The sequence below is a fragment of the Mus caroli genome, chromosome 10 (genome assembly GCF_900094665.2).
Source record: "Mus caroli chromosome 10, CAROLI_EIJ_v1.1, whole genome shotgun sequence".
Classification (NCBI taxonomy): domain Eukaryota; kingdom Metazoa; phylum Chordata; class Mammalia; order Rodentia; family Muridae; genus Mus; species Mus caroli.
Window position 1 is genome coordinate 75,577,388 of NC_034579.1, and position 27,031 is coordinate 75,604,418.

The window sequence follows — 27,031 nt, forward strand, 5'->3', positions numbered from 1 at the left end:
AGCTCACTTTGTAGACCAGGCTGGCCTCGAACTCAGAAATCCGCCTGCCTCTGCCTCCCGAGTGCTGGGATTAAAGGCGTGCGCCACCACGCCCGGCTACTGGGGGACACCCTTAAACTTGATGGGATGTAGGAGGTGGCCTGATGACACACAGTGGCCTGTTGTCCCAGCTACTACAGGGACTGAGAATTCCAAGCTCAAGCTTTGCAGGGGCAACTTAGCAAGACCTTGCCTCCAAACGTAAAAGGGGGCTGGGGGCGTGGTCAAGAGTGGAGTCCCTAATCCCTAGTGAGGGACTGGGGGCGTGGTCATGGGTGACTTCTGCCTAGAATCCAACGGCGAAGGGCTGGGGGTGTGGTCAGAGGTAGAGCTGCTGCCTAGAATCTCCCAGTGAAGGTCTGGGGGCGGGGTCAGTGGTGAAGCCCCTGCAGAAGATTTTCTAGTGTTCCAGTTCAAGATACACAGAGTTCTATGCACTAAGTTTAAGGAGTCTGGTCCTTTAGGAGCCCAATCTGGAAAGAGGAGGCCACCCAGTTGGCTGTGGTGGGCACTAGCATGCAAGTCTGTAGTGGGCTCTGAGCCTGACCAAGCTGCCCTGGGCTGTCCTGGAATCTCTCCAGAGTGGGGCAGCATTGGTTGACAAGCATAGCTTGGGTCTGCCCTTCCTGGGACAGGTGTGTATCTATCTCTCTTTTGAACTTGGGGATGTTTATCTTTCATAAGGGCACAGTGTCGCTGTCCCAGAGAAGCCACTTGCAGCCCCCAGGGCTCCGGAGGCGCGCACAGAGATTTTTTTTTTTTGCCTAATTTCTCTCCCCCCGTTTTTTTTTTTTTTTTTTTTTGAGTGGGAATGGGGCGGGAACACTAGGATCGGACCCAAGCCTCAGTTTCCCCAGCGGGTCTTGGAACCGAAGAAGCAGAGCAGGCGGGGGCGGCGGTGCCACCTTAAGGCGGGTCCCGCCCGCGGCTCCCAGCCGAGCCCCGCGGAGGGAGGCGGCTCCGCAGCCACTGAGGCCACCAGCGCCGACCCCGGGCGGCGGCCACGGACCTGCGGCGCTGACTGCAGCTGCCCCTGGGCTGTACAAACCGGGACGCGCTGGCTGGAGGGGGGGCGCAGCGCGGGGTCCTGGTTCCCTGCCCCGACAGGCTCTCCCTGGCTGCTCTTTCTTTGCGTAAAAATCCCTCCCCCAGCTCCGGCTTCTCTCCTAGCTTTTCCAGGCTCAGTCTCCTTGCACCCCAGCTCTAGCTTAGCACCCCAAATTCTACTGCCTGCTCCTCCCCGCACCCAATTCTCTCCCCAGCGCCACCCCTGCACCCCAGAGTCCCTTTGCTACATCCTCAAGCCTCCAAGAAGCTGGGGGGTCCCTTCTCTCACCCATCCATCAGCAGGATGTACCCCCAGGGAAGGCACCCGGTGAGTACGGAGACTCCCATCTCTGGCTGCAGGAGGTGGGGACCAGGGAGGGGACTCCTGCCTGCTGTTGCCCTGGAACTCACCCTAGTGTCCTTTCCCACTCTCCTCCTCAGACCCCGCTGCAGTCTGGCCAGCCTTTCAAGTTCTCAGTCCTGGAAATCTGTGACCGGATCAAAGAGGAATTCCAGTTTCTGCAAGCTCAGTACCACAGGTGAGGGAGCCCTAGTTCTGGGCCCTGGGAAGCCCCATGGGGGTAAGCGGGGCCTCTTGGGGGGGCGTGGTTTCTAGGGCAAGGGGCGGAGCTCATTGGGCCTACTGGAGGGCTTTCTGGTGGAGGCGGTGCCCAGAAGCCTGTGAGATGAGTGGATCCTGGGAAAGCCTTCCCTGAGAATGTTTTGGTCCCAGGAGTAGACCTGGGCTAGAGGACTGGGGACAGTTTCTAAAAGAGTAGGGAGCCAGCAGCTTCTGACTGTCACTGTGGAAACTGACCCATGTGGGGTGTGGCAAGTCAACCCCCATTTTTGTCTATTCTTCCTGCCCAGCCTCAAGCTAGAATGTGAGAAGCTGGCCAGCGAGAAGACAGAAATGCAAAGGCATTATGTGATGGTAAGGAGTACCTGCCCATTTTGCCCACCTCCATGTTCTCCCTAAAAAGGGCAGGCTGGGATACCAGGCACTGTTCTGTGGGTCTCCCCCCGCCCCAATTTGGGGGCCTGCCTGCTTGTCCTATCTCTCTGAGACCATCCGTGATCCATCTTGTGGGTTCCCTGTCTGGATCCCCATGGGGCTCAGGGTGTTTGTGTCTTGCCCCGATACTCGTACCACCCCCTCGAGGCTGCACCCCATCAGTGTCCCCAGGGTGGCACCAGCTGTCCACACTGGCCAAGAATGTCTCCTTTGCAGTACTACGAGATGTCCTACGGACTCAACATTGAAATGCATAAACAGGTGACCATGTGGGGTACGGGTGTCTGCCGGGAGGGTCTAAGTTCATCCACATTTCAGGTGGTCATCCCAAAGGTTCTGAGTGGATCTGAGATTTGAGATAACCCTGAAGGTTCTGAGGGTTCAAGGATCTGAGATAGCCCTGAAGGTTCTGAGATAACTGACAGTTCCAAGGACTGGAGGTTCTGAGATAGCCCTGAAGGTTCTGAGGACTGGAGGTTCTGAGATAGCCCTGAAGGTTCTGAGGACTCAAGGTTCTGAGATAGCATTTGGAGTTGCATGGTTGATCCCATGGGTTTCTGAGACTCCAGCCTGTGGTGTTAGGGTTCTGAGATACACTCTATGTGGAGATTGACTCCAAGGTCTGTAATTAACCCTGAGTCCCCAAAGTGGCCAGTGGCTCTAGGGGGTCCTGAGGGTTCAGAGATCTGTTGATGAGTGGATTTATAGGTTTTGCCCCCGAACACTCATGATTCCGTGCTGGAGCCCTACCCTAGGCTCCTTTCTGTGCAGGTAGATGCTGAGTGAGCCTCACCTGCCATTTGCTTCCCCTGGTTTCTGTGAGACTTGGTGCCAATGTGGGCAGCAGAGAGCTGGTCCTTACTGGTCCTTACCTGGTGGAGGACACAGGCCTTGTAGGGGACCATAGGCAACCACAGAACAGCCCCCCAAAGACCTGCAGAGAGCTGGGTCATGCCAGATGAACACACACCCTTTCACACAGGTTTCTAGGGCCTCAGGGAATGATCACAGTGCTGCCTTGGGCATCATCGGTCCATCTATGTTTGCATCTCTGAGGGCTTCGTAGGGCGGTGGGGAGGTATCACAGACTTGCAGGACTCCCTAGCCAGGCAGCTCCACGAATGCTCAGTCCAGCTGGGGGCTGGATGGTGGAGGAGACTGTCCCCCTCCAGTGCTGGGAGCTGGATGGTGGAGGTGATTGTCCCCCTCCAGTGCCACCCAGCTTGTTGCTTCTCTAACCAGGCTGAGATTGTGAAGCGCCTCAGTGCAATCTGTGCCCAGATGGTCCCGTTCCTCACTCAGGAGGTGAGTGCGAATAGTATATGTACGGGTGTTTTGTCCGCATATCTGTGCACCATGTGGTGCAGTACCCTCAGAGACCAGAGGAGGGCGCTGTGCCCTCTGAAATTGGAGTTACAGATGCGTTGTGAGCCATCATGTGGGTGCCAGGAATCAAACCTTGGTCCCTTGAGAGAGCAGCCAGAGCTGAGCCAACCCATAATTTATTTTTTGGGGGAAGAGGTGCATGGGCCATAGCAGACATGTGGAGGCCAGAGGTCAACTTGCAGGAATGGGTCCTCTCCTCCCACTATGTGGTTTGCAAAGATTGAACTAAGGTTGTTGTTGGCTTGGCTGCAATATCTTTACCTACTGAGACATCTTACCATCCCACCCCCTCTAAATAGGCAGGGACTCTGACTGGCCTGGAAGTGGTTGGTGAAGCTGTCTGGTCAGTGAGTCCCAGGGTCTTCCTGTCTCCTCACCGGTGCTAAAATCACACACACACTCCATGCCTGGCTTTTTTCAGTGTTTCTGGGGAATTGAACTCAGGTCCTTATGTTCCCATGACAAGCATTTTACTGACTCAGCCATTTCTCTAACCCTGGCTCTTTGCTCTGGATGGAGCTAGCTAAGGGTGCTCCTGTACTCATGGCTTACATCTGCTGGTACAAGTCCTGACTTGGTGTCCTCAGGCAAGATACATGCCTCTCTGTGCTTACCTACTGGTTAGGGTGCCCTGAGAGTTAGCTGAGCAATTATGGGACTAATCTTACAGGGTGACTCTTGGTGAGCCAGGGCACACACAGGACACTCTGCAGGTTTCCGTTCCCAAGAACTCTGAAGTTATCAAATCCAGGGCCAGGAGGTGTGATGGTGGGTGAGTGGGGCTGGGGAGAGAGCAGGAACAGAGCTTCAGGTAAGGGAGTTGGAAGCTCCAGAGATGATGGTGGGGAAAGCCACAGGGCCCTGTGAATGAGCTTCATGTTCATCCATGTGCTTGAGATGGCTCCGATTAGCAAGTTTTGTTAGGCATTTTTACGACAGTGATTTTGAAAACACAGCGTCAGTACAGACAGAGGCTGACCCACCAGTGTGACTAGCTCGTGAAACATCAGAAAGCTCCGTGGCTTGCCTTGCTCCTGCTGACCATAGGACCTTGGTGTTGGCCATTGCCACTTCTGTGTGGAGATGTTCCTCCAGAGACATGGGCAGGTCCCACCTCAGGGTGGGCATACTGGTTACCCCGACACAGCCAGTAGCCTCAGCTTTTCTGTGGGACCTGCTGCCTTTCCCCTGAGGGTGGGTGACAGATCATCTCACAGTGAGGCCACCAGCCATGTATGCTCAAGTTTATTGAATCCATCCATATTTAATGTTGTTGTGCTGGGGATAAGCATGCTGGGTGGGTCCTCTCCTGACCTGCATGCCCAGCCCCAGGCTGCACATTCTGAGGTGGGTGCTTAGTATGTGGGTACTTGGCAAGTGGGTCCTTGGTATGTAGGTACTTGGCCTGTGGGTAGTTGGTATGTGGGCACTTGGCATGTGGGTGCTTGGTTTATGTGTACTTGGCATATAGGTAGTTGGTATGTGGGTACTTGGCAAGTAGCTGCTTGGTATGTGGGTACTTGGCATGTGGGTGCTTGGTTTATGAGTATTTGGCATGGGGGTACTTAGTGTATGAGTACTTGGCATGTGGGTACTTGGTTTATGTGTATTTGGCCTGTGGGTAGTTGGTATGTGGGTACTTGGCATGTAGGTGCTTGGTTTATGAGTACTTGGCATGTGGGTACTTGGGCACTTGGCGTGTGGGTGCTTGGAATACAGGTATTTTATTTTCTATGTGGTGCTTATTCATGACACACTGTCTATGCAGACAGAGTGTAGTGTCACACGGAGCTCCTAGCAAGTGATTTGAGGCTGGGACACTGCCCAGCATCCCTCAGGGTCCAGTATGCCCTGCAAAGCATGACCTGGAACTGTGGCCCCAGAGCCTGGGGAAGAGGCCAGGTCTCTGAAGTGTCAGTTAGGCAGTCAGAGAGGGGCTGGGGAAGGTGTCCCACAAGCATGAGGACCTGAGTTCAAATCCCCAGCAACTGGGAAAAGTGAGGTGTGGTGTTCCTTGCCTGTAACTGCAGCAGGGGAGACAGGGACAGGAGGAGATCCTGGGGCTACTGGCTAGATTCCAGCTGGGCTGTGAGACCCACCTCAAAATAAGGTGAAAGACAGCAGCAGCCTCCACCCTCCACATGCAGAAACACACAGCAGCCTCCACCCTCCACATGCAGAAACACACATAGACAGACAGACAGACAGACAGACAGACAGAGTTGGACTGCACAGCCTGTGGCTTAGTGCCCACATCCCCTTTGGCCCTAGCATCAGCAGCAGGTGCTCCAGGCTGTGGACCGAGCCAAGCAGGTGACCGTAGGGGAACTGAACAGCCTCCTGGGGGTAAGTCACCCCAGCCGGTCTTAGGAGACGCCCTGCTCCCAGCCCAGGCACGCAGTGGGTGCTAACCTCCCTGCACTTAGTATTCACCCTCCGTGCACCCTGTACCCGCCACTCGCTGCCTGCCTCCCCCTGGCCATCCTCTCCCCATTCAGCAGCAGAATCAGCTCCAGCCGCTGTCCCACGCACCCCCCGTGCCTCTCACCCCGCGCCCAGCCGGCCTGGTGGGTGCCGGGGCCACTGGGCTGCTGGCCCTATCTGGGGCGCTGGCTGCGCAGGCCCAGCTAGTGGCTGCTGTAAAGGAAGACCGTGTGGGTGTGGACGCCGAGGGGTCCAGAGGTGAGTGGGTGACCCAGTGCTGGCGGGACGGTGACAGCTAGTAGGGGCTGCAGCTGTGGGGTTCAATGTTCGTGCTGTTTGTCCTTGGGAACACATTAGCTGTTTCTGCAGAGGCATCTGCAGAACATCCACATCCCTGGGATGTGGGAGGTCGGGTTCTGACCGGGAAGGAGCTGTTCCACCCACTGAAGCCTTGCAGGGTTACAAACCCCTAATCATCTGTTTCCTTTCGGCTTCCTACAGTGGACAGAGCTGCCAGCAGGGTGAGTGCCCGCTGTGAGAACCTGCTTGTGTTCAAGTAGGCTAGGGGATTGTGGGTGCGGCTTGTCCCCAGCCTTCACCACCTGGGCGCTGCGAGGACACCAGCGCCACCACATCCAATGTACAGGGTGCCAGGGATAGAACTCAGGGCCTGGTGAATGAGATATGTGCACTGTTGTTTTATGAGACAGGGTCTCACTCACAGAGATCCTCCTGCTTCTTGGATTCTGACATTAGAACCACTGAGCCAGCTATGGTTTATTTCATTTGAGGCATGGTCTTGCTTTGTAGCCCATACTACATTGAATTTAGGATAATCCTTCTGCCTCCGTGTCTTAAATTCTGCTATAACGTGTGTGTCTCAGCAAGTCCTGCCTGGGTCCTTATGCAGACAGACTTCTTGCTCAGCTGAGAGCTCCCATCCCCCACTCTCAAGGGGTTGGCAGTGAGTTTTTGGTGGGTTTCAAGTCTCACTGTAATGCATTTTCATAGGACTCAGTTTTCCCATCTGTACAATAGTTCACTACTCTATTAGCTGACGGGGCAGAGAATTTAGCAGTGAAGCTGAAGTAGAGCCCTGCCTAGAATCCTAGAATCCCCAGTGAGGGGCTGAGGGCACGGTCAGGGGTGTGCCCCCCCCCACCTAGGATCCCCCAGTGAGGACCATTCAGTGTTGGCCGGACAAGAATGTAGTCTGGGAGCCCACCTTACACCCTTTCTTGTAGAGTTCTTCCCCGTCTCCCCCTGAGAGTCTGGTGGAAGAGGACCATCCCAGCAGCCGAGGCGGCAGTGGGAAACAGCAGGGAGCTGAAGACAAGGATGGGTCAGCGCCTTATGTGAGTTCGGGAGAGAGAAGCAGAGGACTGGGGTGGACAGGGGTGGACCCGGACTGGCCCTGGTCAGATCCATGGGAACTGTGTCCATGGTGCTCACTTCTATAGCCTCCCAGAGTCTGTGGAGTGCCTGCTAATCAAAAGACACTTTGTCCTACCAGGCTTCACTGCTAAGGGGTTGAAGCCTAGGGACCATGCAGCTGTTTTGATATTATATTTCCACGGTGAGCTGAGTGCCTGCCTAGAGTCCCCCCAGTGAGGGTGTCGGGACATGACTCAGGGGCAGAGAGCTTCCAAGAGACCCTGGGCACCATGCTCAGAGCACAAGGGAAAGTATGCTTTGGAGGGAAATGGGAGGTGGCAAGTCTGCAGAGTTCAATTCATGTGGCCCCCTTGGCCCCTGCCAGCCGCGTGTCGTGTCCGCCTGGTCTCTCCTGTTGTTTGGGTCAGGAATCAGGTCCGGCATCTGGGAATGAAGCTGGAGCCTGGCGTTCCTCCAGAGGACAGTGGTAGCCACAGAAGGCTATAGAGCAGAGGCAGTAGGTGGTCAGGCTCCCTGAAGGCAGTGAGGCTGGAGTGGGGGCGCTGTGTGGGGGTTGGGGTGGGTCAGAGCCCCCCCAGAGGGCTGGGCATGGGTGTCGAGATAGGGGTGTGACTGAGGTTGTGTGTTCTCTGTCTTTTCCTAGGACAGTGAGGAAGACAAAAGTGACTATAACCTGGTAGTGGATGAGGTGAGACGGTGGGGGTCGGGCAAGGGAGGGGGATGGAGGGAAGAAATCCTTGCTATCTCTGGCCCACTCAGACTGGGGAACATGTGGGGCAGGCAGTCTGGAGGACTCTGGAATGCCTGTTACAGCACAGGTGGGGAAACTGAGGCCCACAGGACGATGGAAGAGGCTGCGCCCCACCGCAGAGGCTCCCAGTCTCCATGAGGTGGGGGCCACATGGCAGCTGTGGGAGTCTTTCCTGCTTCACTGGTCCCCAACCCAATGTCACCTTCTTGAATTCAGGACCAACCGTCAGAGCCCCCCAGCCCCGTGACCACCCCTTGTGGGAAGGCACCCCTCTGCATTCCTGCCCGCAGGGACCTCACAGACAGTCCAGCCTCCTTGGCCTCCAGTTTGGGCTCACCACTCCCCAGAAGCAAAGACATAGCCCTGGTAAGGAAGACGGGGTGCCTGAAGCCCCTTTTATTCGTCCCGGGGTGCAAACAGTTCAGTGAGCAAGCCAGCCGGGATGAGCCAGGGCAGTCTGCAGTTTCTTATTCATTTTATTTGCTTGCTTTTGTTTGGTTTTGCTTGTTGGTTTTTGGTTTTGTTTTGTTTGGGAGACAATATTTCTTGGCCTCCAACTCTTCATGTAGTCTAGGATGACACCGAATCCCAACCCTCCTGCCTCTGCCTTTGTGGTAAACTCCCTTACTACAAAGAACCCTTTTTTTTTTGATTCTTTGGGCTTCTCTCCCCCCTCCCCCAAGTCTCTGGTTGAGCCTCAGGAAACTATTTTAAAGCAGCTAGTTGACCAAGCTGGGCAAAGAAATAGGACTGAGTCAGGTTACTCGCTTTCTGCAATGGTGACCCCCACAACCACAGCACTGGCTCCTCGCTGGTCTGAGACTTGGTACCAGTGTTAAGTGCTCCTAGAACCCAGCAGAGGCGTCCACTAGATGGTCCACTAGATGCACGGAAGTCTAGCTCTCTCCCTGCATCTTGCCCAGACCCTCTGTCCTCCAAGTTACCCAGGGACAGAGAAGATTTGTTTCTAAGCCTCCCCACCCCTGCAGGTTACCATGACAACTGCCAGCCACTGTGGGCTCCCACTTTATCTAAACTCCTCCCCACTCAGAGAGACCTTGGGGATGCAAAGCCACTCTAGTCAGCTGGGGAAGCCATCAAGGGCATCCCTCAGCCCACAAGGGTCACTGTCACCCTGTGTAGGAGACAGACACAGGCCAGAAGGCATGGCAGCTCCCCATGGTGGCACATGTCAGCCCAACACTGAGAGGTTGGAGGTAGAAGAACAGGAATGCAAAGTCAGTCCAGGGCTAGCCTTGGCTACCTGAGCCCTGTCTCATGAAACATGCTCCCAAAAAGCAGAGGCTTGGCCGGCAGCCCTCTTTATCAGGGCTCCCCTTAGGGAGGTACAGAGGCGGGTGACACGTTTCACCTAGGGCTGAGGACCCCTCTTGGGCCAATAGTCCCATTGCTCTGGGAGCTGTGATTTTTGTTGATTGCCTTTTGAGACAGGGTCTTGCTATATAGACCAGATTGACCCAGGACTCAGAGATCTACCCACCTCTGCTCCGGAGAACTAGGATTAAAGGTTGCACCACCACATGTGGCCATGTCTAAATTAAAACATTTTTTAAAGCCAGGTGGTGGTGGTGCGTGTCTTTAATCATGGCACACAGGAGGATCTCTGAATCTGAGGACAGCATGGTCTACAGAGTGAGTTAGAAAGACAGAGCTACACAGAAAGACACTGTTTTGAAAAACCAAATAAAAAAAAATTTTTTTAAACTTTGTGTGTATGTGTGTGTCTACACAAGTGCTGTAGTGTGCATTTGGTGGTTAGCGTCAACTCTGGGGAGTCTGTTCTCTCCTTCTACTGTGTGGGTTTTGGGGATTCAATACAGAGTATAACTCTTGGCTAAAATCACTTTTACTTGCTGAGCCATTTTGCCAGTCCAATAGCCTCTAACCTTGCTGCTGCTATCTACTGGTAACACAATTGCTGTCCCCAAGGGCCCCTCTATGCACGAACCCTGTACTGTGGACCCAATTAACACCCACAATCCTGAGGATGTATTTATACCCCTGACCCAGTCTCACCCAGCTTTCCTCTGTGTGCCCACCAAGTGTCTGAGAGATTGGCTGGCCACTGTACATGTGCCCTCGATCCCCTCTGATGGCTTCAGTCCGCTATGGTGATTCGTGGTCTTTCTTTCTCCACAGAATGATCTTCCCACAGGCACTCCTGCCTCCAGGTCATGTGGTACCTCTCCACCCCAGGACTCGTCCACCCCGGGGCCCAGCTCAGCCAGTCACCTCTGCCAGCTGGCAGCTCAGCCGGCACCACCCACAGACAGCATCGGTGAGTCCCCACCTGCCCAGCATAGCTCCCCCAAACAGAAATGATAAGAGTTGGCCGTGTTGGCACATGACTTTAATCCTGGGTGGGTTAGAGGCCACCCTGGGCTACGAAGTGAAACCATGTCTGAAAAAAAGAAAAGGGTGGTAAGGGCCAACCTTGGCTTAGAGAGGAGTTCTGAGAGAAGGGGTGTCTGGGAGCGCTGAAAACAAGTGACTTGAAGTCAAACTGTAGGTCCAAGCTGGTGGCCTGTGTTGTTCTCTGTCCTGTCCTTTCTTCCTGACCTGGTTTCTCTGGAGATCTCCAGTCAGCCCCTCTGCCCCCCATGTTCTGCTTGAGACAGTTCTCTAAGAACTTTTCTCTTGGTATTCTAAAACCTTTCTCTAGTTAGCTCATCTCCTGCAGGTCATAAGCCCAGGCTTTTATTTTCCGTATCAATCCAGTTGTTTACTTCCTCTTGATTATCCTATGAGCCCTGTGACCCCAGCCCCTTAATCTTTAGGAGACAGCAAGCACACATTTCCTTTTAACATTGCAAAAAGGATTCAGAGATCTGCCTGCCTCTGTTAAGCATAGATGCTAAGCTAGCTGGGGAGTGGGGGGAACCCTCCCCCCCACACACACACCTGAAATTACCATTTTTACCACATCTGGGCCTGGAATCTGTATTCCAGGCTGACTTTGAACTCAGGAGTCTGCTTGCTTTTGTATCATTCTGACAAGCTGGCTCCTAGCGTAGCTACCTCTGTTCCTTTAGATTCGTGAGGCTCCTTATACACTTTATATTGCATCCTTATATTTTTGCATAGTTGAGAAATTATGTATTTTCAAACTTGGGTTTTTAGCCTTAAAGGCTGTCCTGAAGGTCCCTGAGTTTACCATTTTGCTAAGATATTGGCTACACCTTCCGCTCCTGGACTCAGAGCTGTCTGATTATCATGGAGTCACTCCTGTTAACAGGGAGAACATTCCTTAAAGGAGGAATGTAATATCTGTCCGTTAGTATGCACACAAGTCTTTTGGCCTTGGCAGCTCTTGGAGACCACATCTGCTCGTCCTGTCCCAGGAGCAGGAACCTTGTCAGTCTGTCCCTACCAAGGCCATGCCAAAGGAAAAAAAGATAAAGGGCTAGAGAAGCTGACGGCACACCCCAAATTTACCACCTGGAACTGCTTATAACCCCCGACCAGGTGCTACCTGGCTCTGGGCTCAGTTTCTTTGTTGCTGCTGCTTAGGTGAGGACACTGAGGCCCAGAACACCAATGTGACTTCCCCAGTTTAATGATTGTGAGACAAACGTGTGCCTTCACTAGCTGTGTGACCTCAGGCTAGTCGTCCAACCTCTCTAAGTCTTGGCTTTTCCTCTCACTGGGTCTGGGTTTTTAAAGACTTTGTTCATCAGCTGAAGGCAGGGAAAGTGTGGCTTGGGTATCTGAGCGTGTGTCCCGGCCCTTTTCACTCAGCCCTGAGGAGTCCCCTGACCCTGTCCAGCCCTTTCACCTCATCCTTCAGCCTGGGCTCCCACAGCACCCTCAACGGGGACCTCTCCATGCCTGGCTCCTATGTCGGCCTCCACCTGTCCCCCCAGGTCAGCAGCTCTGTCGTGTATGGACGCTCACCTCTGGTGAGTCCTTGGGGAATGGAGCACCAGGATGGTCAGCAGAGTTCAGAGGTCTGGGGGGTGGGGGAGGAGGAGGAGAAACCAACTCACCCAAAGAATGAGAGAGAGGCTGAAGCTGAACTCAGTGTAGGGCGCTCACCTGGCACGCACAAAGCCCCAGGTACATACCCAGCACCATATAAACCAGGCATGTGGTGCCAGCCTGTCACCCCAGCATTCAGGAGGCAAATGCAGGGCAATCAGAAGTTCTAGGCCAGCCTAAACCACACATTAAGTTAGCACTTGCCCTGTGGGCAAAACAAAAGGAATAAAGCTGGGTTAAAAAGCCTGGCCCAGGAAGTTACTTAAAAAAAATCCAAATAGCAATTTTGCAAGCATTTCTGCTTGCTTGGGGAGGGGCCGAGGGACAGAGGGGTGTGGGCTGGGGCCTGGGTGAAGGGGTGCTGGCCCCCCCTGCCCTGGGACTCTCTGCCCTCCAGCAGATGGCATTTGAATCGCACCCCCATCTCCGAGGCTCATCTGTCTCCTTGCCTGGCATCCCTGTGGCTAAGCCGTGAGTAGCACATGGGCTGGGCCATCTCCAGGGTGTGTTGGAGGCCTGAGTCCCTTCTTCCTGGGAACGCCCCCTGGGTTACACCTTGAGTGCCTGTTACTGGCAGCATGGGTACCTGTGCTGGGGTTAGCCACCCACCCACCTGTCTCTGCGGCCTCCACAGGGCTTACTCCTTTCATGTGTCTTCGGATGGCCAGATGCAGCCTGTGCCCTTCCCGTCGGATGCTCTGGTAGGCACAGGCATCCCTCGCCACGCGAGGCAGCTACACACGCTGGCCCACGGTGAGGTGGTGTGTGCCGTCACCATCAGCAGCTCCACACAGCACGTGTACACAGGCGGCAAAGGATGCGTGAAGGTGTGGGACGTGGGCCAGCCGGGTAGCAAGACCCCTGTGGCACAGCTGGATTGCCTGGTGAGGGTGGGGCCTGTGCGGCTGGGTAAGGTTTTGGGGTGGGGGCGTTGGGCAGGGTCTTTAGGATTAGGGCGGGGTTTACAAGGCTGGGTGGGGTTTGTAGGGGCTAAGCCAGGTCTTTAGGGTCAGGGCGGGGCCTACAGTAACACATGGATCTGTGGAGACCTGGGGGAGTACCAACCCTGCCTGGCCCTGCTTCTCGCCGTGGTAGAACCGAGACAACTACATCCGCTCCTGCAAGCTGCTGCCCGACGGGCAGAGCCTGATTGTAGGTGGCGAGGCCAGTACCCTGTCCATTTGGGACCTGGCAGCACCCACACCACGGATCAAAGCAGAGCTGACTTCGTCCGCCCCGGCCTGCTATGCTCTGGCCGTCAGCCCGGACGCCAAGGTCTGCTTCTCCTGCTGCAGCGACGGTAACATCGTGGTCTGGGACCTGCAGAACCAGGCCATGGTCAGGTGTGTGGGGCGGCCCCGGGGGTGGTGAGTGCACAGGTGACTGCAGTCTTGGACGTCTGCTATCGCCCTGTAGACAGTTCCAGGGCCACACGGACGGGGCCAGCTGCATCGACATATCAGACTACGGGACCCGGCTGTGGACTGGGGGCCTGGACAACACTGTGCGCTGCTGGGACCTGCGAGAGGGCCGCCAGCTACAGCAGCATGACTTCAGTTCCCAGGTGCGCTCACAATCCTTGGCCTCCCCGGGGGTGCCCCTACCCGGCCTGAAACCGGATAGGACACGGGCTCTGTGGAGACAGCTTGGTGGGTAAAGTATTTGCCTCGATGGCATGAGTTCAAATCTCTAGAATCCACATAAAAAGCCAGACATAGACAAAAAACCTGCCTATAACTCTGGGCATGCCAAGAGCTGGAGGGTCAGAATAGTCAAATAAGTGGGTTCCAGGTTCAGTGGGAGACTGACTGCCTCACACACGCCTTTAAAAATAAGATTTACTTATTTTACTTATATGAGTACACTGTAGCTGTCTTCAGACACACCAGAAGAGGGCATCGGATCCCATTACAGATGGTTGAGAGCCACCATGTGGTTGCTGGGAATTGAATTCAGGACCTTTCTCCAGCCCAGGACATGTCTTTAATTCCAGCAATGAGAGGCAGAGCAGGTGGATCTCTGTGAGTTCCAGGGTGGTCAGAGCTGCATAGTGAGACAGTCTCAACACCCCCCCCCATACATAAATAAAAATAAAAATAAAATACCACTGCTAGACTAAGAGTGACTGCAGCTTCTACCCCTGATCCTCCTGACTCATCAGTCAGAAGCAGGACACAGCCTAGGCTCAGCCCTGGACCTTGAGCCACCTGTAGAGCCAGCTCCCTCTGCCCAGAATCCCAAGGTTCTATGTTCCTCTGATGAATGCTAAGGTGTGACACCTGTCACTGGTCACCTTGTCCCCATATGGGGCACCTCTGGGCCTTCTTCCAGCATCATGTGTGACCCTAGGGTCTCAGTGCTCTCTCTCTTGACCTAGATTTTCTCATTGGGCCACTGTCCCAATCAGGACTGGTTGGCCGTGGGGATGGAGAGCAGTCACGTGGAGGTCCTGCATGTGCGCAAGCCTGAGAAGTACCAGCTCCGCCTCCATGAGAGCTGCGTGCTGTCACTCAAGTTCGCTTCCTGTGGTACAAGCCTGGGAGACCCCTTGGCACAGCAGAGGGAGGGCGGATGGATGGGGGGGGCGAAGCCTCAAATTAGATAACGAATTACCCAGGCCTGCCCACCCAGCTGCTTATTCAGGACAAAGCCAGTTTAGATAAATGCAGAGACACATTTAAAAAAAAAAAAGATGGACCAGGCAAGGTGACTTGCTGCCTTTAATTCCAGTACTCGGGAGGCAGAGACAGGTAGATCTCGGAGTTCAAGGCTAGCCTGGTCTGTAGAGCCAGTTCAGGACAGCCAGGGCCACACAGAGAAACTGTCTCGAAAACAAGACAGCTATCAAGGACACTCCATGTTGACTGACAGCTCTCAGCTTTTTGATACTGCATAGTAGGTGGCTTCCGGTTGGAATGAATTTCTAAGGTTTCCTACCCTGGTGGTCACTCCCATCCTCCTCTCTGCCTCCTCCCCTCCCAGGACGCTGGTTTGTGAGCACAGGCAAGGACAACCTGCTCAATGCCTGGAGGACACCTTATGGGGCCAGCATTTTCCAGGTACCTGATCTCCCCCAAATGGAGGCCAGCTCGACATTTCCTGTCCTAGACACTTCCTGTTACAGAGCCCCACACCTTGGGTCCCTCTGTGTACCACAGTGGATTTACTATAAGTACACTGTAGCTGTCTTCAGAAGAGGGCATCAGATCTCATTACAGATTGTAAGCCACCATGTGGTTGCTGGAATTTGAACTCAGGACCTCTGGAAAAGCAGTCAGTGCTTTTAACCGCTGAGCCATCTCACTAGCCCTAGGCGGCAATTTCTAATAAGTCTCTTGAACCTTCTATGGATGTGCTATAATGGTCTTTCACATTTCCTGTCCTTCCTAACCATCAAAGACCCCAGGAGTCTCCAATCCAGAGCAGTACCATTATCAACCCTTCATATGTCAGGGATACCCCTGTCCCTCCAGGACATGGTGACACAGATCTGTAATCCCAGCACTTGGAAGGATGGGGCAGAAGCCTGGTTGGTTTGAGAATGAGGGAAGAGGAGGGAGGTACTTTGCTGTGATGCCACCTGAAGTCGAGCTGTGATGAGTTAGGTACCATCTCTTAAGTCACTAGTCAGGCTAGCTCAGTCCCCAGCTACAAGGCCCTGGCAACAGTCACATCTACCAGCCTTTGTTGTCCTCCCAGCCCCATGCTTCTGGTCTGTGAACTTGGTGGTGGTGACCATGTGGCCACCCCTCACCTCTCCTTTCTCTGTCCCAGTCCAAAGAATCATCTTCTGTACTGAGCTGCGACATCTCCAGGAATAATAAGTACATCGTGACAGGCTCAGGGGACAAGAAGGCCACTGTGTATGAGGTGGTGTACTGAGCCATCTGCTGCCTTTTCAGGTCACCTGCCCTGGATGGCTGGCCACTCGGGACACGGGCCCCTCTGCTCATACCTGGCTTGCTCCCTCCTGGCTGGGTGGGGCTGGGGCACTGGGGAAATATAACACATTTATCAACTTGCTTTCTGTGTGTGTGTCAAGCGTACAGGTGAGGGGCCCGCCTGGGTATCAGCCTTCATTTCTCTTTGCCCTGATTTTCAGAGTGTGGACCTCACTAATGAGCCTGGCAGACAGGTCAATATGCCCCAGGAATCCTCCTGTCTCTACCTACAGAGCTGGATCAGGGATTTACACTCCTTATCCTGCCTTGCTCGGGCTTTATCAACTGAACCATCTTCCTGGCTCTCTTTAAAATAAAAACAAACAGGGTGGGGCTAGTTTCTTAGTGTAGCACTGGCTGTCCTGAAACTATGTAGACCAGGCTGGTCTGGAACTCAGAAATCGCCTGCCTCTGCCTCCTGAGTGCTAGGACTAAAGGCAAACACTCAGAAGTTGGAGGGCTCAGAGCTACAACGTTCTTCCAAAACCTGGGTAAAGGACAAATCTCTGCCGTTTCAATTGTTTTATTACATGCAATTCAGGGTCTGCACACCCCATGGAAGTCTCTAGAAGCACTGCAGACCCATCACACCCATTGCCATCCACCACTGTGCAGTTAGGGGAGGGGAGTTGAAGTTGTCAGTACTTGATATGGTACACCGAGGCACAGTCCCCGGATCCTGTGACGATGAGCCTGCCGTTCTCAGTCATGTCGAAGCATCTGACAGAGCCAACCTCAGGAACCTGAGACAGCAGCTGAGTGAGCTCAGTTCCTCTCCACCCAGAGCTTCAGAAATGACCCCTGTGGGGATGATGCCGAGGGTCCCGCAGACAGAGCCCCCAGTGCCCCCTGCACATAAGTACCTGGAACAGTTTTGCTCCCGTGGGCATGCTGTGGACCGTGATGAAGTTGTCCATACCGATGCTCGCCCACCACTGGCCTGGAAGGACAACAGGGAGGTTACAGCAGACCCCACCCATTCACTAACATCCAGCAGCACCCAGGAGGCTGAGGCAGGAGGACAGAGTTTGAGATGAGAATGAGTCTTGCCTACATGAGACCTTGCCTCAAAAGACCAAGGCAGAACAGCAAAAAGTTCTACTGTTTTGTCTTTTGTTATGTTTTGCCGTCTGAAGCCTTTTATAGCTCAGGATAGCCTTAAACCCCCCAAGTAGCCAGAGAGGACTCTGAACTCCTGATTATGATTATGTTAATAAAAGATGTTGGGTGTGGACAGTACCCAAGCCCTGACTAGGCATTAATTAGTAGGGTCCTCTGAGAGGCCAGTGGCCACAGTGCGCACCCATCCTCAGTGGACTGGTTTCCCAGACAGGGTTTCTTTGTGGAGTCCTAGCTGTCCTGGAACTCACTCTGTACACCAGGGCTGGTCCTGAACTCAGATCTGTCTACCTCTGCCTCCCCAGTGCTGGGATTAAAGGCGTGTGCCACCATGCCCAGGCTCAGTGGACTCCTTACCATTTGGGGAGAACTTGAGGCCTAAGATGGTGCTGTCCTTGGTGTCCACAGTGAGCACCTGGTCCCTCTTGCTGCTGTTGAACAGGCAGTGCTGGCCATCGGCCAGGCCCAGCAGCAGCAAGTCTTCAGTCGGACTGTGAGCCAGGCTCATGATCTGGGTGAGCCAGGCAGAGGGAGCAATCAGACCCCAGCTGGGCAGCCAGGCTGCAAGGCCCCTGCCCGCCCGCCCCATGACTCACTGGCCGTGGCCTGACTGTGTCTCCACACCTTCCTTCTGTGAGGAGTATGAACTTCACAGGGTTAACTACGGCAGTGACAAGTCTGTCTCCCTGGTTGGTTTTATTGGGACATGGTCTTGCTCCATAGCCTAGGCTGTAGTGACTTGTTCACATACCCCAGGCTGGCCTTAAACTCCAGCATAAAATATTTGCAATGATAGTCTTTGAGACTGGCTTTCATGTAGCCCAGGCTATCCTTCAGGTTCCTGTGTAGCTGATGAGCACCTTAAACTTCTGACCCTCCTTACCCCAGCTCCCTAGTGCTGAGGGACAGGAGTGGTGGTGGAACCCAGAACTTGGAAAAACATTCTACCCCCTAGATCCAGATCCTTCTCCACTATGTAGCCCAAGAGGGACTCACTTTTTCATCCTCCTGCCTCAGCTTGAGTACTGGGATGACAGCCTTCTCCACCATTGTCCAGTATGACAAAAGGTATTTTAAAGCCCCCTGTGACTTCTCAAAAAATCCCTTGAGCTGACCTGGGCTGTTCCCTCTCCTGACACTGAGTGCACATTGTCATTTTACCCAAAGGCCCACGCCTGTGCAGCCACCCTTTCTGTGCACCTGGGACTGGAACAGATACTCCAATGACATCTTGGCCATCCGCAGGTCCCAGCATCGCAGGCAGGCGTCCAGACCCCCTGTCCAGACATTGTTATCTTTGACCACAAGGTTCTTGGCCGAACTGGTAGGGCCTTTGAGGTTCCTGGCCAGAAAGCAAAGGGGTAAGCCTAGGCTCGACAGTCTGTGTCTACGATTCCCTCAAAGCCGTGGGACTAAGCCAACCTGAGGTACTCTTAACACCTTTGGCAAGAAGGTAACAGTGACATCATCCTAGTCACTGCCTCTAAAAGGTAATGTTCCAATACCTATAAATCCAGTACTGAGGAAGTTGAGGCAGGAGGATTGCCATGAACTAGTTCCAGGCTAGGCTGGGGTACATAGAGACCCTGCCTCAAAAATGAGGGTGATCGAGAAGACCCAAAGCTGGCTGTGGTGACTCACAATTGTCATCCCAGCTACTTGGGATTAAGAGAGGATGATTGCAAGTTAGAGCCATCCTAGGCTACAGAGCAAGTTCAGCATCATCCCTGAAAACGTCACCTGATCCAACCTTAAGATAAAATCTGAGCGGGGCTTGGCAGCACAAGCCTGTCATCCCAGCACTCTGGAGGCAGAGGCAGGTGGATCTCTGAGTTCCAAGGTTAGCCTGGTCTACAGAGTGAGACGCTATGCCAGATAAAATGAATAAAAGTGTTGACCAGATGGCTCCCAGGTCACTCAGTGGGTAAAGGAGAGCCGAGTTCCAGGAACCCACTTAGTGGAAGAACAGGAACAGGCTCCTGCAGGGTGTCCTGAGCCTCTGTTCTCCCTTGTCCTACAAGAATTACAACGAGCTGGGCGTGGTGGCGCACGCCTTTAGTCCCAGCACTTGGGAGGCAGAGGCGGGTGGATTTCTGAGTTCCAGGCCAGCCTGGTCTACAGAGTGAGTTTCAGGACAGCCAGGGCTGCACAGAGAGAAACCCTGTTTTGGAAACAAAACAAAACAAAAACAAAACAAAATAACAACAACAACAAAAAAGCCCACGAAAAACAAGATTTACGAATAGGCGGGACACACAGCACTTGGAAGGTGAAGGCAGGGTAGATAAGGAGAGTTTAAGGTTATCCTCCTCTGTGCTTGAGGGCAACCTGGGCTACATGAGACACTTACCCTAAAGGTAAGCAAGCAGGCTGGGGCATGGTCAGGGGTAGGGTAGAGTCCCACCCAGAATGCCCTAGTGAGGGGGGACTAGGGTGTGGCTCCACTCTGGGGGAGTGGGGTTTGGGTAAGAAAGAGCTTATAGTCCGCAGCTCACAGTGCTCCTGTCCCTGTGTCTGCACCTGACTATTTCCTGAGTCCGTAGGTCCCATATCCTGACCGTGCCATCTGTGAAGCCGGCAAGGGCCATGTTTTCCTTTGTGTTGGCCAGTGCCTGGCAGGACAGGCCCTCGCAGGGCAGCTGGCACTTCTCATACAGGGATGGGGCTGCCAGGTCCCACACGATCACGCCAGGTAAGTTGTATCCACCCGCGAACAGGGTCCTCCTGTTGGAGGACAGCAGGCAGGTGCACAGGTACACCTTGTCGTCCTGCAGAGGATCGTCCCGGCGAGTGAGGGTCAGCCGTGGCTCTCCCAGCACATCCCATCCCCAGCACTGTCCCTGCCCTGTCACCTGGACGCTGCATTGCAAGTGGCTTTCAGGGTCTCTGTCCTCGGCCACCTGGTTCGCGAGGTTCCACACCTTGATGCCGCTCTGGCTGCAGGTGAAGACGTGCCGCGTGAAGGAGCTCACGGCTATCACCAAGAGCAGTTCCTGGTGCTTCAGCACACGCACCTTCTGCAGCGCTTGGGGGACAGTGAACCTCTCTAACTGCCAGAGTGGTATACCAGTTTGATTACAGCTGCTCTCTAAGACTTCAGAGCCCCAGGACCTAGGGATATGGGACAGAGTGAAGTTTTCAAGACAGGGTCTTAGTCCAGGTTGGCCTTGAACTTTGTATGGAGCAAAGGCTGACCTTGAATCCCTAATGATCCTGCCTCTACCTCTTGAGTGCTAGGAGCCTGGCTCCAATCACATTCTTCAGTTCTTGCCATAGCCACGCATGCTTCCCTACTCTAAAATGCTTTGCCCAAGTCGACTGAGCTCCTGTGCACCCTTATAGACCTAATTATTACAGCCCCTTCTCCAAGACATCGTTCTTCAACTACAAGACTTGAGAATCTAGGTTGAGATTTAACCCTTTACAAGTTATTCTTACATTTACTCATTAATGGGGGCGGGGGGCTGGAGGGTAGAGAGGAGGCAGTATAACCTGTGGGAGTCAGTTTTCACTTTCAACTGTGTAGATCCCCGGGATCAAACTCAGACCTAGGCTTGGGAGCAAGCACCTTTACCTGCTGAGCCCTCTCACCAGCCCCTCCATCTTCCACCACCAGTTAAGAACACGGAAGAGGGACAGAGACAGGGAGGCGGGGTGGGGGAGACAAGGGTGAGGTAACCCCGCTTTCTCCCTGCAGAGGCCAACACTCACAAGGGCTTCAGAAATGTATCGGCTCTTCCAGAAGATTCCTGTGGTACAAAGAAAGCAGCTGACTCTGCTGGCTTGTGACCTCCCCTCCATGTCTGCATCCAGGTCTCCCACTCACCTGGGTCTCAGGTTGGGGCCAACTGATGTCTTCTTGGTAATAATCTAGAAGATCTGAGGGAGACTTGATCAGAAAGGGGTCAGCTGTGTGGAGGAGACAGGATTCAGGGGTGACCCAGGAACTATGGCCCTGCCCTCCGAGGCCACACCCCTCTCACCAGAGTCACTCAGGCTGTTTCTGTGCCTGGGCTGAGGTTCTGGTTTAGAGTCACACAGGCCTGAATCTTTGCTTTCCTGGGAGACAGAATTGGGTCAGATGAGGGACACGTCACGGTGTGTGTGTGTGTGTGTGTGTGTGTGTGTGTGTGTGTGTGTGTGCCGGGGGAGGGACCCAGCAGATGCCTGGGGGTTCCTGGCTGCAGCGGGGATGCTCCTGAGGGGTCAGAGTGCAGGGATGAGGAAGGAGGGTACTGAGGGGACACTATGGGGTAAAATCCTTTGGGGTTCCAGTCAAGGGTACTCACCAATTCCAGCAGCTTCTCTGTTGCCATGACAACAGGCAAGGGTGGGGGAGGAGAGAGAGGGAAGGAGAAAGAGAGAGAGAAAGGCTTGTGCCTGGGAGTTCCCCCTCACCTGTGAGGAATCCTCACCCCCATGTTCCTGTTGGTTCTTTTGGCGGCTGTCCATGAAAAGTTCCCAGAGTCCCCGGATCAGGAAGCCTTGACAGAACTGGGGCTCTGCGTCCCAGACCGGCTGTGGGTCCTGGAGCTCATCATTTTTTGAGAGGAACCGACGTCTGGTGGGCAGCTGAGGCCCTGGGGTGCTTTTGAACTTGGGGTGCTGGGGGGCTGCAGACTCTGGGACCTGCTTGTCTTCTTCCTTAGCTGAGTTCTCGGTGGTCTGGGCAGAGCCCGTTGGGGCCTCATGAGACACATGGCATGGCCAACTTGGCGCCTGTTCCCTCCAGCCCCAAAACCAATACTCACCTTGTTCCTCTCCAGGAGGTCTGGGGTCCTACTGAAGCGCTCTATCGCCTGGAAGAAATTTTCTGCCTAGAACAAGTTAGGATGGAGCCTTGCTGAGGGCACGGATGTGGGGAAGGGGAGCCTGTGCCAAAGCTTGGCACTCGGTAAGCTCTTCACGCCAGGATAAACCACACCCTACACATCCAGGCATGGTGGTACACACTTGTTCACCCTTCCCTTCAAAAGTTGAGGCAGGAGGATCAGGAGTTCAGGGTCATCCTTGGCTATAGACTGAGTTTGAGATCCTATCTCAAAAAACTTCAAAAAGAAGAAAAAAAGAAAACCAGTATCACCATCATCAAGGGCTTAGATGCAGCCCTTGATGCACAAAGCCCTGCCCCTCACCCACAGCAAGGCCTATAAACAATTTAGTGTTATTTTGCACATTGGAAAACTGAGGCCCAGAGACTCAAGCAGCAGCAGCAGTAGCTGTTGCCGCTGCTGCCAGGCGCTGTTTTTAATTTATCCCTGCTCCTCCCCTGGGAGCTTTTGGAGAGCACCCAGGATAGAGAGGGGAGCACCTGGGATGGAGCTGGAAGGCCCGGGATCTGCCTCCCTGGGAGATGATGGATTGCAGGGCAGCGCCAGCCTGGGGCTGCACAAAGCCCAGGGGAGCCCTCCCAATTTCTCCCGACTCATTATTGTGCAATTTACTGGCATTCTAGTGTGCCTGGAGCTCAGTGGGAATGGGGGAGAGAGCTGTTGCTCTGGGGGATTTGGGGGTATAGAATTGGGGGGGGATGTTGGCACAGCAGGGACTGGAAAGTGAGGCTGGGGGCAGTTAAAAGCCTGGGAGCTCAGGAAGCCTGGAGCTGCGGGGAAACTGCCCAGGATATCATAGGCTCCAGCCACCCCCACACACACTTCAGTCAGTGGCCGCCCCACACACTGGTCAATCATTCCCTCCCCCTTCGCCCTTGCTGCTGCTGCACTTGAGACCTGATCATCTCCACCCACCCCACCCACTTTGGTCAACCACAGCCTTCTAGGGCTCCTACTGCCCACAGGGTCAACACTTAGAACTTGCCCAGCCTCCAAGTCCGAGTCCCCATCTCTGCCTTCCGCCTTCCCACTCACTGCTCCTCCTGCCCCTCCCACTCCAGGCCTCATCCCTGCCTATGGGCTTTGCAGAGGAGCTGTTCCTCTCCTAGACAAAACCATCCCTTCTCCCACTGCTGACCTACTCAGTGCACCTTCCGGTCCACCCTCTGCTGTAGTTCACACTCCAGCCCCTGCCTGGAGCTCTTGGCTCCCACCCTGGGCCCCTCAAATGTGCCCACAGCTTCCTTCAGTCCCCAGTCTCCTCTGGCTGATGGTGGCAGTTGAATGAACAACTGTGTTCTGGTGGCTTCCTGTTCCCCTGCTGCCCACTCCCCCCTGGGCCCCCGCTAAGCTGCAGTCTTGGCTCTGGCTCCCTGCCAGTGACATCTGGCCTTGGGCATCGCCTCCTTCCTGCCAGTGCCCTTGAGAAAGGGGCCAGGTGGCAGGGGAAAGGCTGCTGGGGACACACGTGTCTTGGCTTGGGCAGGGGTTTGGGGTGCGGGGAGAGCCGGGTGCCCCTCCACAGGCCTGTCCTCTAGTCATGCTCAGGACCTTCAGGGCACCTGGGAGCCAGGTAGGAAGGATGCTCTACAGCAAGATGTGTGGACCCTAAATCAACTCCCTCCCTGACTCTGTCCCCATCACTCTGCAGCCCCTACTTCCCTGGAATCAAAGACCATGTCCTGCCAGAGGCTGACAAGGCTCCCATTCCCTGCCTCTGTCCTGCCAGGGGACGTGTACCTAGCTCCAGTCCCCAGTTCACCTGTGTGTGATGATGTTCTAGGAAGGGCTGGTTTATAGTGGACACCTGAAATCACACAGCAGGTGAGAGGTAGGTCTCAACAAGGAGTGACCCTGAGCAAAGGTCTTCACCTCTTTGAGACTATTTTGGAGACAAGAGTCCCAACATAGCCTGACCTGGTTTTGAATTCACTATAGCCAAGAACAATCCTTCATCTTCCCAGTGCCAGGATGACAGGTGAGTGCCACTTTGCTCTATCTTAGCTTTTAAATACTACTTACTAGATTGTTCTTAATGAAAAGCCACGCTTAATTTTCTTGCAGTCCTCAGGGCCCTGCCTGCCTCCCTCTCCCTAGGTGACATACAGAGCATTTTCTTGCTGCCTCACCCCCACCCCCAACCAGCCAGGCTCCCTCCTGCCCCAGGGACTTTTGTACAGGTCATGCCTTTGCCCCACCCCCACCCACCTTGGCTGCCACCAGGGTGGACTCACCAGGCTGAAGATGTTGTCTAGGTGAACCATCATTTCAGAGACGATGCTGAGTGGGGGAAAGAAATTGCACATTCTTCTAGAAAAAGCCCCTGCATCTACCCTAGGGTGGAACCCCAAGAGGATGAGCTGCCTAATCTATAAATGAAGGGGAAGACGCCATCCAAACTCTCAACACTGACCCCGGCCTTTGCCCAGGCCAGGCAGGCAGGCAGGCTTGTTTGTTTTTTTGTTTTGTTTGTTTTTTGCCCTTGAGCATTCTCCCAGCCAGCAATCATTTGAAGACAGGTTTGGTGGCTTAGAACTTGCCATCCTCCTGTCTCAGCCTGCACCACTACAAAAAACAACCCCTGGGCTTAAAAACAAACCCAAACATTTCACTGGAAACCAGGCTGACTGACTTCCCAGTGTCCAGGCACGGCTGGTTCTTTGGGGACAAGGATCCGTTCCTCAGATGTGGGGCCCTGAGAGAAACCCTCACCTGCTGAACTCCTCCGGAAGCTGGTTTATGATGGACAAATACCGACTGGATAAGGTGGAAGGCTGGAAAGGTCAAAGGTCAAAACTATAAAGTCTGCATCTCCCTGAAGTCCCAGGTGTGGAGTCATGTCTAGCTTCAAGCCCTGGATCTCTTTAGGCATGGAGGAGCATGGTAGAACCTTCAAGGCTCTGGAACAGTGGTTCCTAATCTTCCTAATGCTGCGACCCTTTAGTACAGTTCCTCATGTTGTGGTGACCTCCAACCAAAACATTACTTTTGTTCCTATAACTGTAACATTACTAGCGTTATGAATGCAAAAACCTGACATTCAGGATATGGAACCATGGAGGGGTCGCGACCCACAGGTTGAGAACCACTGCCCTACAGTCAATTTAGTACACAGACTTCTGACATTACCTTAACTTTTAGAGAAACAAGGAAGGAAAAGGAGAAGGGAGGAGATATTAACCCCCCCCCCCCAAAAGGGTCTATGTAGCCGATTGTTCTGGCATTACCTAGAGCTGGCTGTCCTTGAACTAAAAGATCCACCTGCCTCAGCCTCCCAAGTGTGGGGATTAAAGCTGGGCACCAATCTTTAATCCCAATATAGTGTTAACTCATGGAACTAAAGATCCATTTGCTAGGAGAGGCTCAGCCCTGACCACACCAGGTGAACACCTAGTGTTAATAATCACTTGATTGACATTGGGAAAATGTGGGCCCGGTCTGGTCTATGGGGGTTTTCACCTGGGCTGTCAGGGATCACAGGTGCAGGCACTGAGGGGCTCGGGCTGGGGTGCAGGCCTTTCATCTTAGCTAGGCAGGCAGGATTGCATGAGTTCCAGGTGCACAGAACTCATGGGGGTGGGGGGCGGTCAGGGAGACCTAGTCTCCAAAACCCCAAACCCAGTAGGAAGAGAGGAAGCTGACTGTGCCCCTCACCACCATTTCTCTCTCACCAAAATTCCACCAAAGGTGCCACTGCTCTGTCTGTGGGAAGCCATCTAGAAGATTCTTGAGGTCACAAATCTGATTAAGTCCTACAAGAACAGGTATAGGTTGTTAGAAGGCAGAAAAGCCGACCCCCACTCCCATCCCCATAGCCTCTTCATCATCTGGACCCAGCTGGGGAGGAAGCCCCTTCCCCATCCCCATGTCCTCTGTGCTCCCTTTCCCTAAGACCCGGCTTTACTACTACTAAGGTTTCAGACACACACCCCCAGCTAAGCACCAGGGCCTCATTAGTATCTCTTCAGATACCAAGAATAAAGAACCAGGCACCTCCAACTCCCTAGAGAGATCAGCCAGAAATGTGGCTAGTCGTGGACGGTTTGGGCAGTGGTGGCACACGCCTTTAATCCCAGCACTTGGGAGGCAAAAGCAGGCGGATTTCTGAGTTCGAGGCCAGCCTGGTCTACAAAGTGAGTTCCAGGACAGCCAGGAACCAAAAAGCCAAAAAGAAAAACAAAAAAAACAAACAAACAAACAAAAAAAAAGTTTGCCAGGTGTACTAGTTAAGCCTGCATGTGGTACACATATATACGCCCAGGCACACACTTAAAACATTTTTCAAAAAAAGAATAAAGGAGACAAGAGAAACGACACTTGGTTCACTCCCAAATCACTCAACCTGGGTAAAATCCCCGCTGAAGTCGGTTTTGTGAGGGTCCACATCCCTCCCTCGGGCCCCCTCTTCTCCCGACCCGCGTAAACCGCCCGCAGGAAGCGGGCTGCCCTCACGCACCACCTCTGAGGTTAGGGAGGCCCCAGGGATCTCAGAGGAAGGTCTCTGAGGTCAGCCAGAGTCAGGCCAGGAGGAAGCCCCTCCTGCTGGACCCCGGACCATTTGACCCCTCTCACCCCGCCCCTCCAGCCCAGGCCACGCCCCACTAGACCACACCCACACACACCACGCCCCCTTCACCCACCGAGGGAAAGCCTGTATCAGGGCCCAGGCCACGGGTGCACGTGGGCCCCGGACTCAGCGAGCCGCCCCTGCAAGCCCTGACCAATCAGAAGGCGGTGAGCCCACGTGGGCTGCGAGCCAGGATGCTCATTGCTCAGTTTGTGGCCGTGCTGTCAATCACGGAGTTCCTGCTTCGGCTTAACCCTCGCGTTCCAGGTGTGGCGATTCGGGAGCTGGGAGAATTTCAGAGTATTTGGTGAAAAGTCTGATTATTTGGGGCATTCGAGAAGGGTCAGCAGGCGAAGGTGATTGCGGCCTAGACGTTTGATCCGAACTCGATCCCTGGGATCCACAGGGTGGACCGCGAACTCTTGCACGTACACACACACACACACACACACACTTTTCTTTTAAATCTTACTGAAACAGGAGAATCAGGATTCATCCTGGCTGGCCCGCATGTGC

At 54.1% G+C, this 27,031-nt stretch overlaps 2 protein-coding genes across 7 annotated transcripts; one reads left to right on the forward strand and one right to left on the reverse strand.

The window, feature by feature from the left end:
* The first annotated feature begins 1,010 nt into the window (after positions 1-1,010).
* Positions 1,011-16,079, forward strand: Tle2 (TLE family member 2, transcriptional corepressor). Of its 4 annotated transcripts, none has more exons than XM_021174430.1 (20): positions 1,011-1,414; positions 1,528-1,625; positions 1,957-2,020; positions 2,318-2,362; positions 3,344-3,406; positions 5,759-5,800; positions 5,986-6,169; positions 6,413-6,432; positions 7,156-7,266; positions 7,950-7,994; positions 8,274-8,423; positions 10,218-10,356; positions 11,817-11,977; positions 12,457-12,527; positions 12,691-12,940; positions 13,152-13,399; positions 13,473-13,620; positions 14,434-14,584; positions 15,039-15,115; positions 15,831-16,079. In XM_021174430.1, exons 1-20 carry the CDS (start codon positions 1,391-1,393, stop codon positions 15,936-15,938), a joined length of 2,199 nt encoding a protein of 732 aa, XP_021030089.1. In that variant the 5' UTR covers positions 1,011-1,390; the 3' UTR covers positions 15,939-16,079. The 4 variants fall into 4 exon arrangements, with proteins under 4 accessions (XP_021030089.1, XP_021030086.1, XP_021030087.1 ...); XM_021174427.2 differs by having other exon boundaries at positions 1,024-1,414; positions 5,759-5,833; positions 12,454-12,527; positions 15,831-16,041; XM_021174428.2 differs by having other exon boundaries at positions 1,024-1,414; positions 5,759-5,833; positions 15,831-16,041.
* A 425-nt stretch (positions 16,080-16,504) lies between these two features.
* On the reverse strand, positions 16,505-26,668 carry Tle6 (TLE family member 6, subcortical maternal complex member). Of its 3 annotated transcripts, none has more exons than XM_029482501.1 (15): positions 26,589-26,668; positions 25,620-25,700; positions 24,661-24,722; positions 24,183-24,228; positions 21,868-21,915; positions 21,515-21,781; positions 21,100-21,175; positions 20,943-21,025; positions 20,828-20,865; positions 19,969-20,227; positions 19,637-19,884; positions 18,317-18,458; positions 17,474-17,627; positions 16,861-16,937; positions 16,505-16,740 (listed from the first exon to the last, which is right to left on the reverse strand). In XM_029482501.1, exons 2-15 carry the CDS (start codon positions 25,662-25,664, stop codon positions 16,636-16,638), a joined length of 1,650 nt encoding a protein of 549 aa, XP_029338361.1. In that variant the 5' UTR covers positions 25,665-25,700; positions 26,589-26,668; the 3' UTR covers positions 16,505-16,635. The 3 variants fall into 3 exon arrangements, with proteins under 3 accessions (XP_029338361.1, XP_029338362.1, XP_029338360.1); XM_029482502.1 differs by having other exon boundaries at positions 19,969-20,053; positions 21,868-21,933; XM_029482500.1 differs by having other exon boundaries at positions 21,868-21,933.
* Between the last annotated feature and the right edge of the window lie 363 nt (positions 26,669-27,031).

Coding starts and splice junctions, on each gene's coding strand:
- Tle2 (XM_021174427.2), top strand. CDS start 1,391: ATGTACCCCCAGGGAAGGCACCCG. Junction 2,363..3,343: donor ACATTGAAATGCATAAACAG/GTGACCATGTGG, acceptor TTCTCTAACCAG/GCTGAGATTGTGAAGCGCCT. Junction 11,978..12,453: donor TGTATGGACGCTCACCTCTG/GTGAGTCCTTGG, acceptor TCTGCCCTCCAG/CAGATGGCATTTGAATCGCA.
- Tle6 (XM_029482500.1), bottom strand. CDS start 25,664: ATGGCTTCCCACAGACAGAGCAGTGGCACCTTTGGTGGAATTTTG. Junction 21,176..21,514: donor GGGGTGAGGATTCCTCACAG/GTGAGGGGGAAC, acceptor TCTGTCTCCCAG/GAAAGCAAAGATTCAGGCCT. Junction 21,026..21,099: donor AAACAGCCTGAGTGACTCTG/GTGAGAGGGGTG, acceptor TCCTCCACACAG/CTGACCCCTTTCTGATCAAG.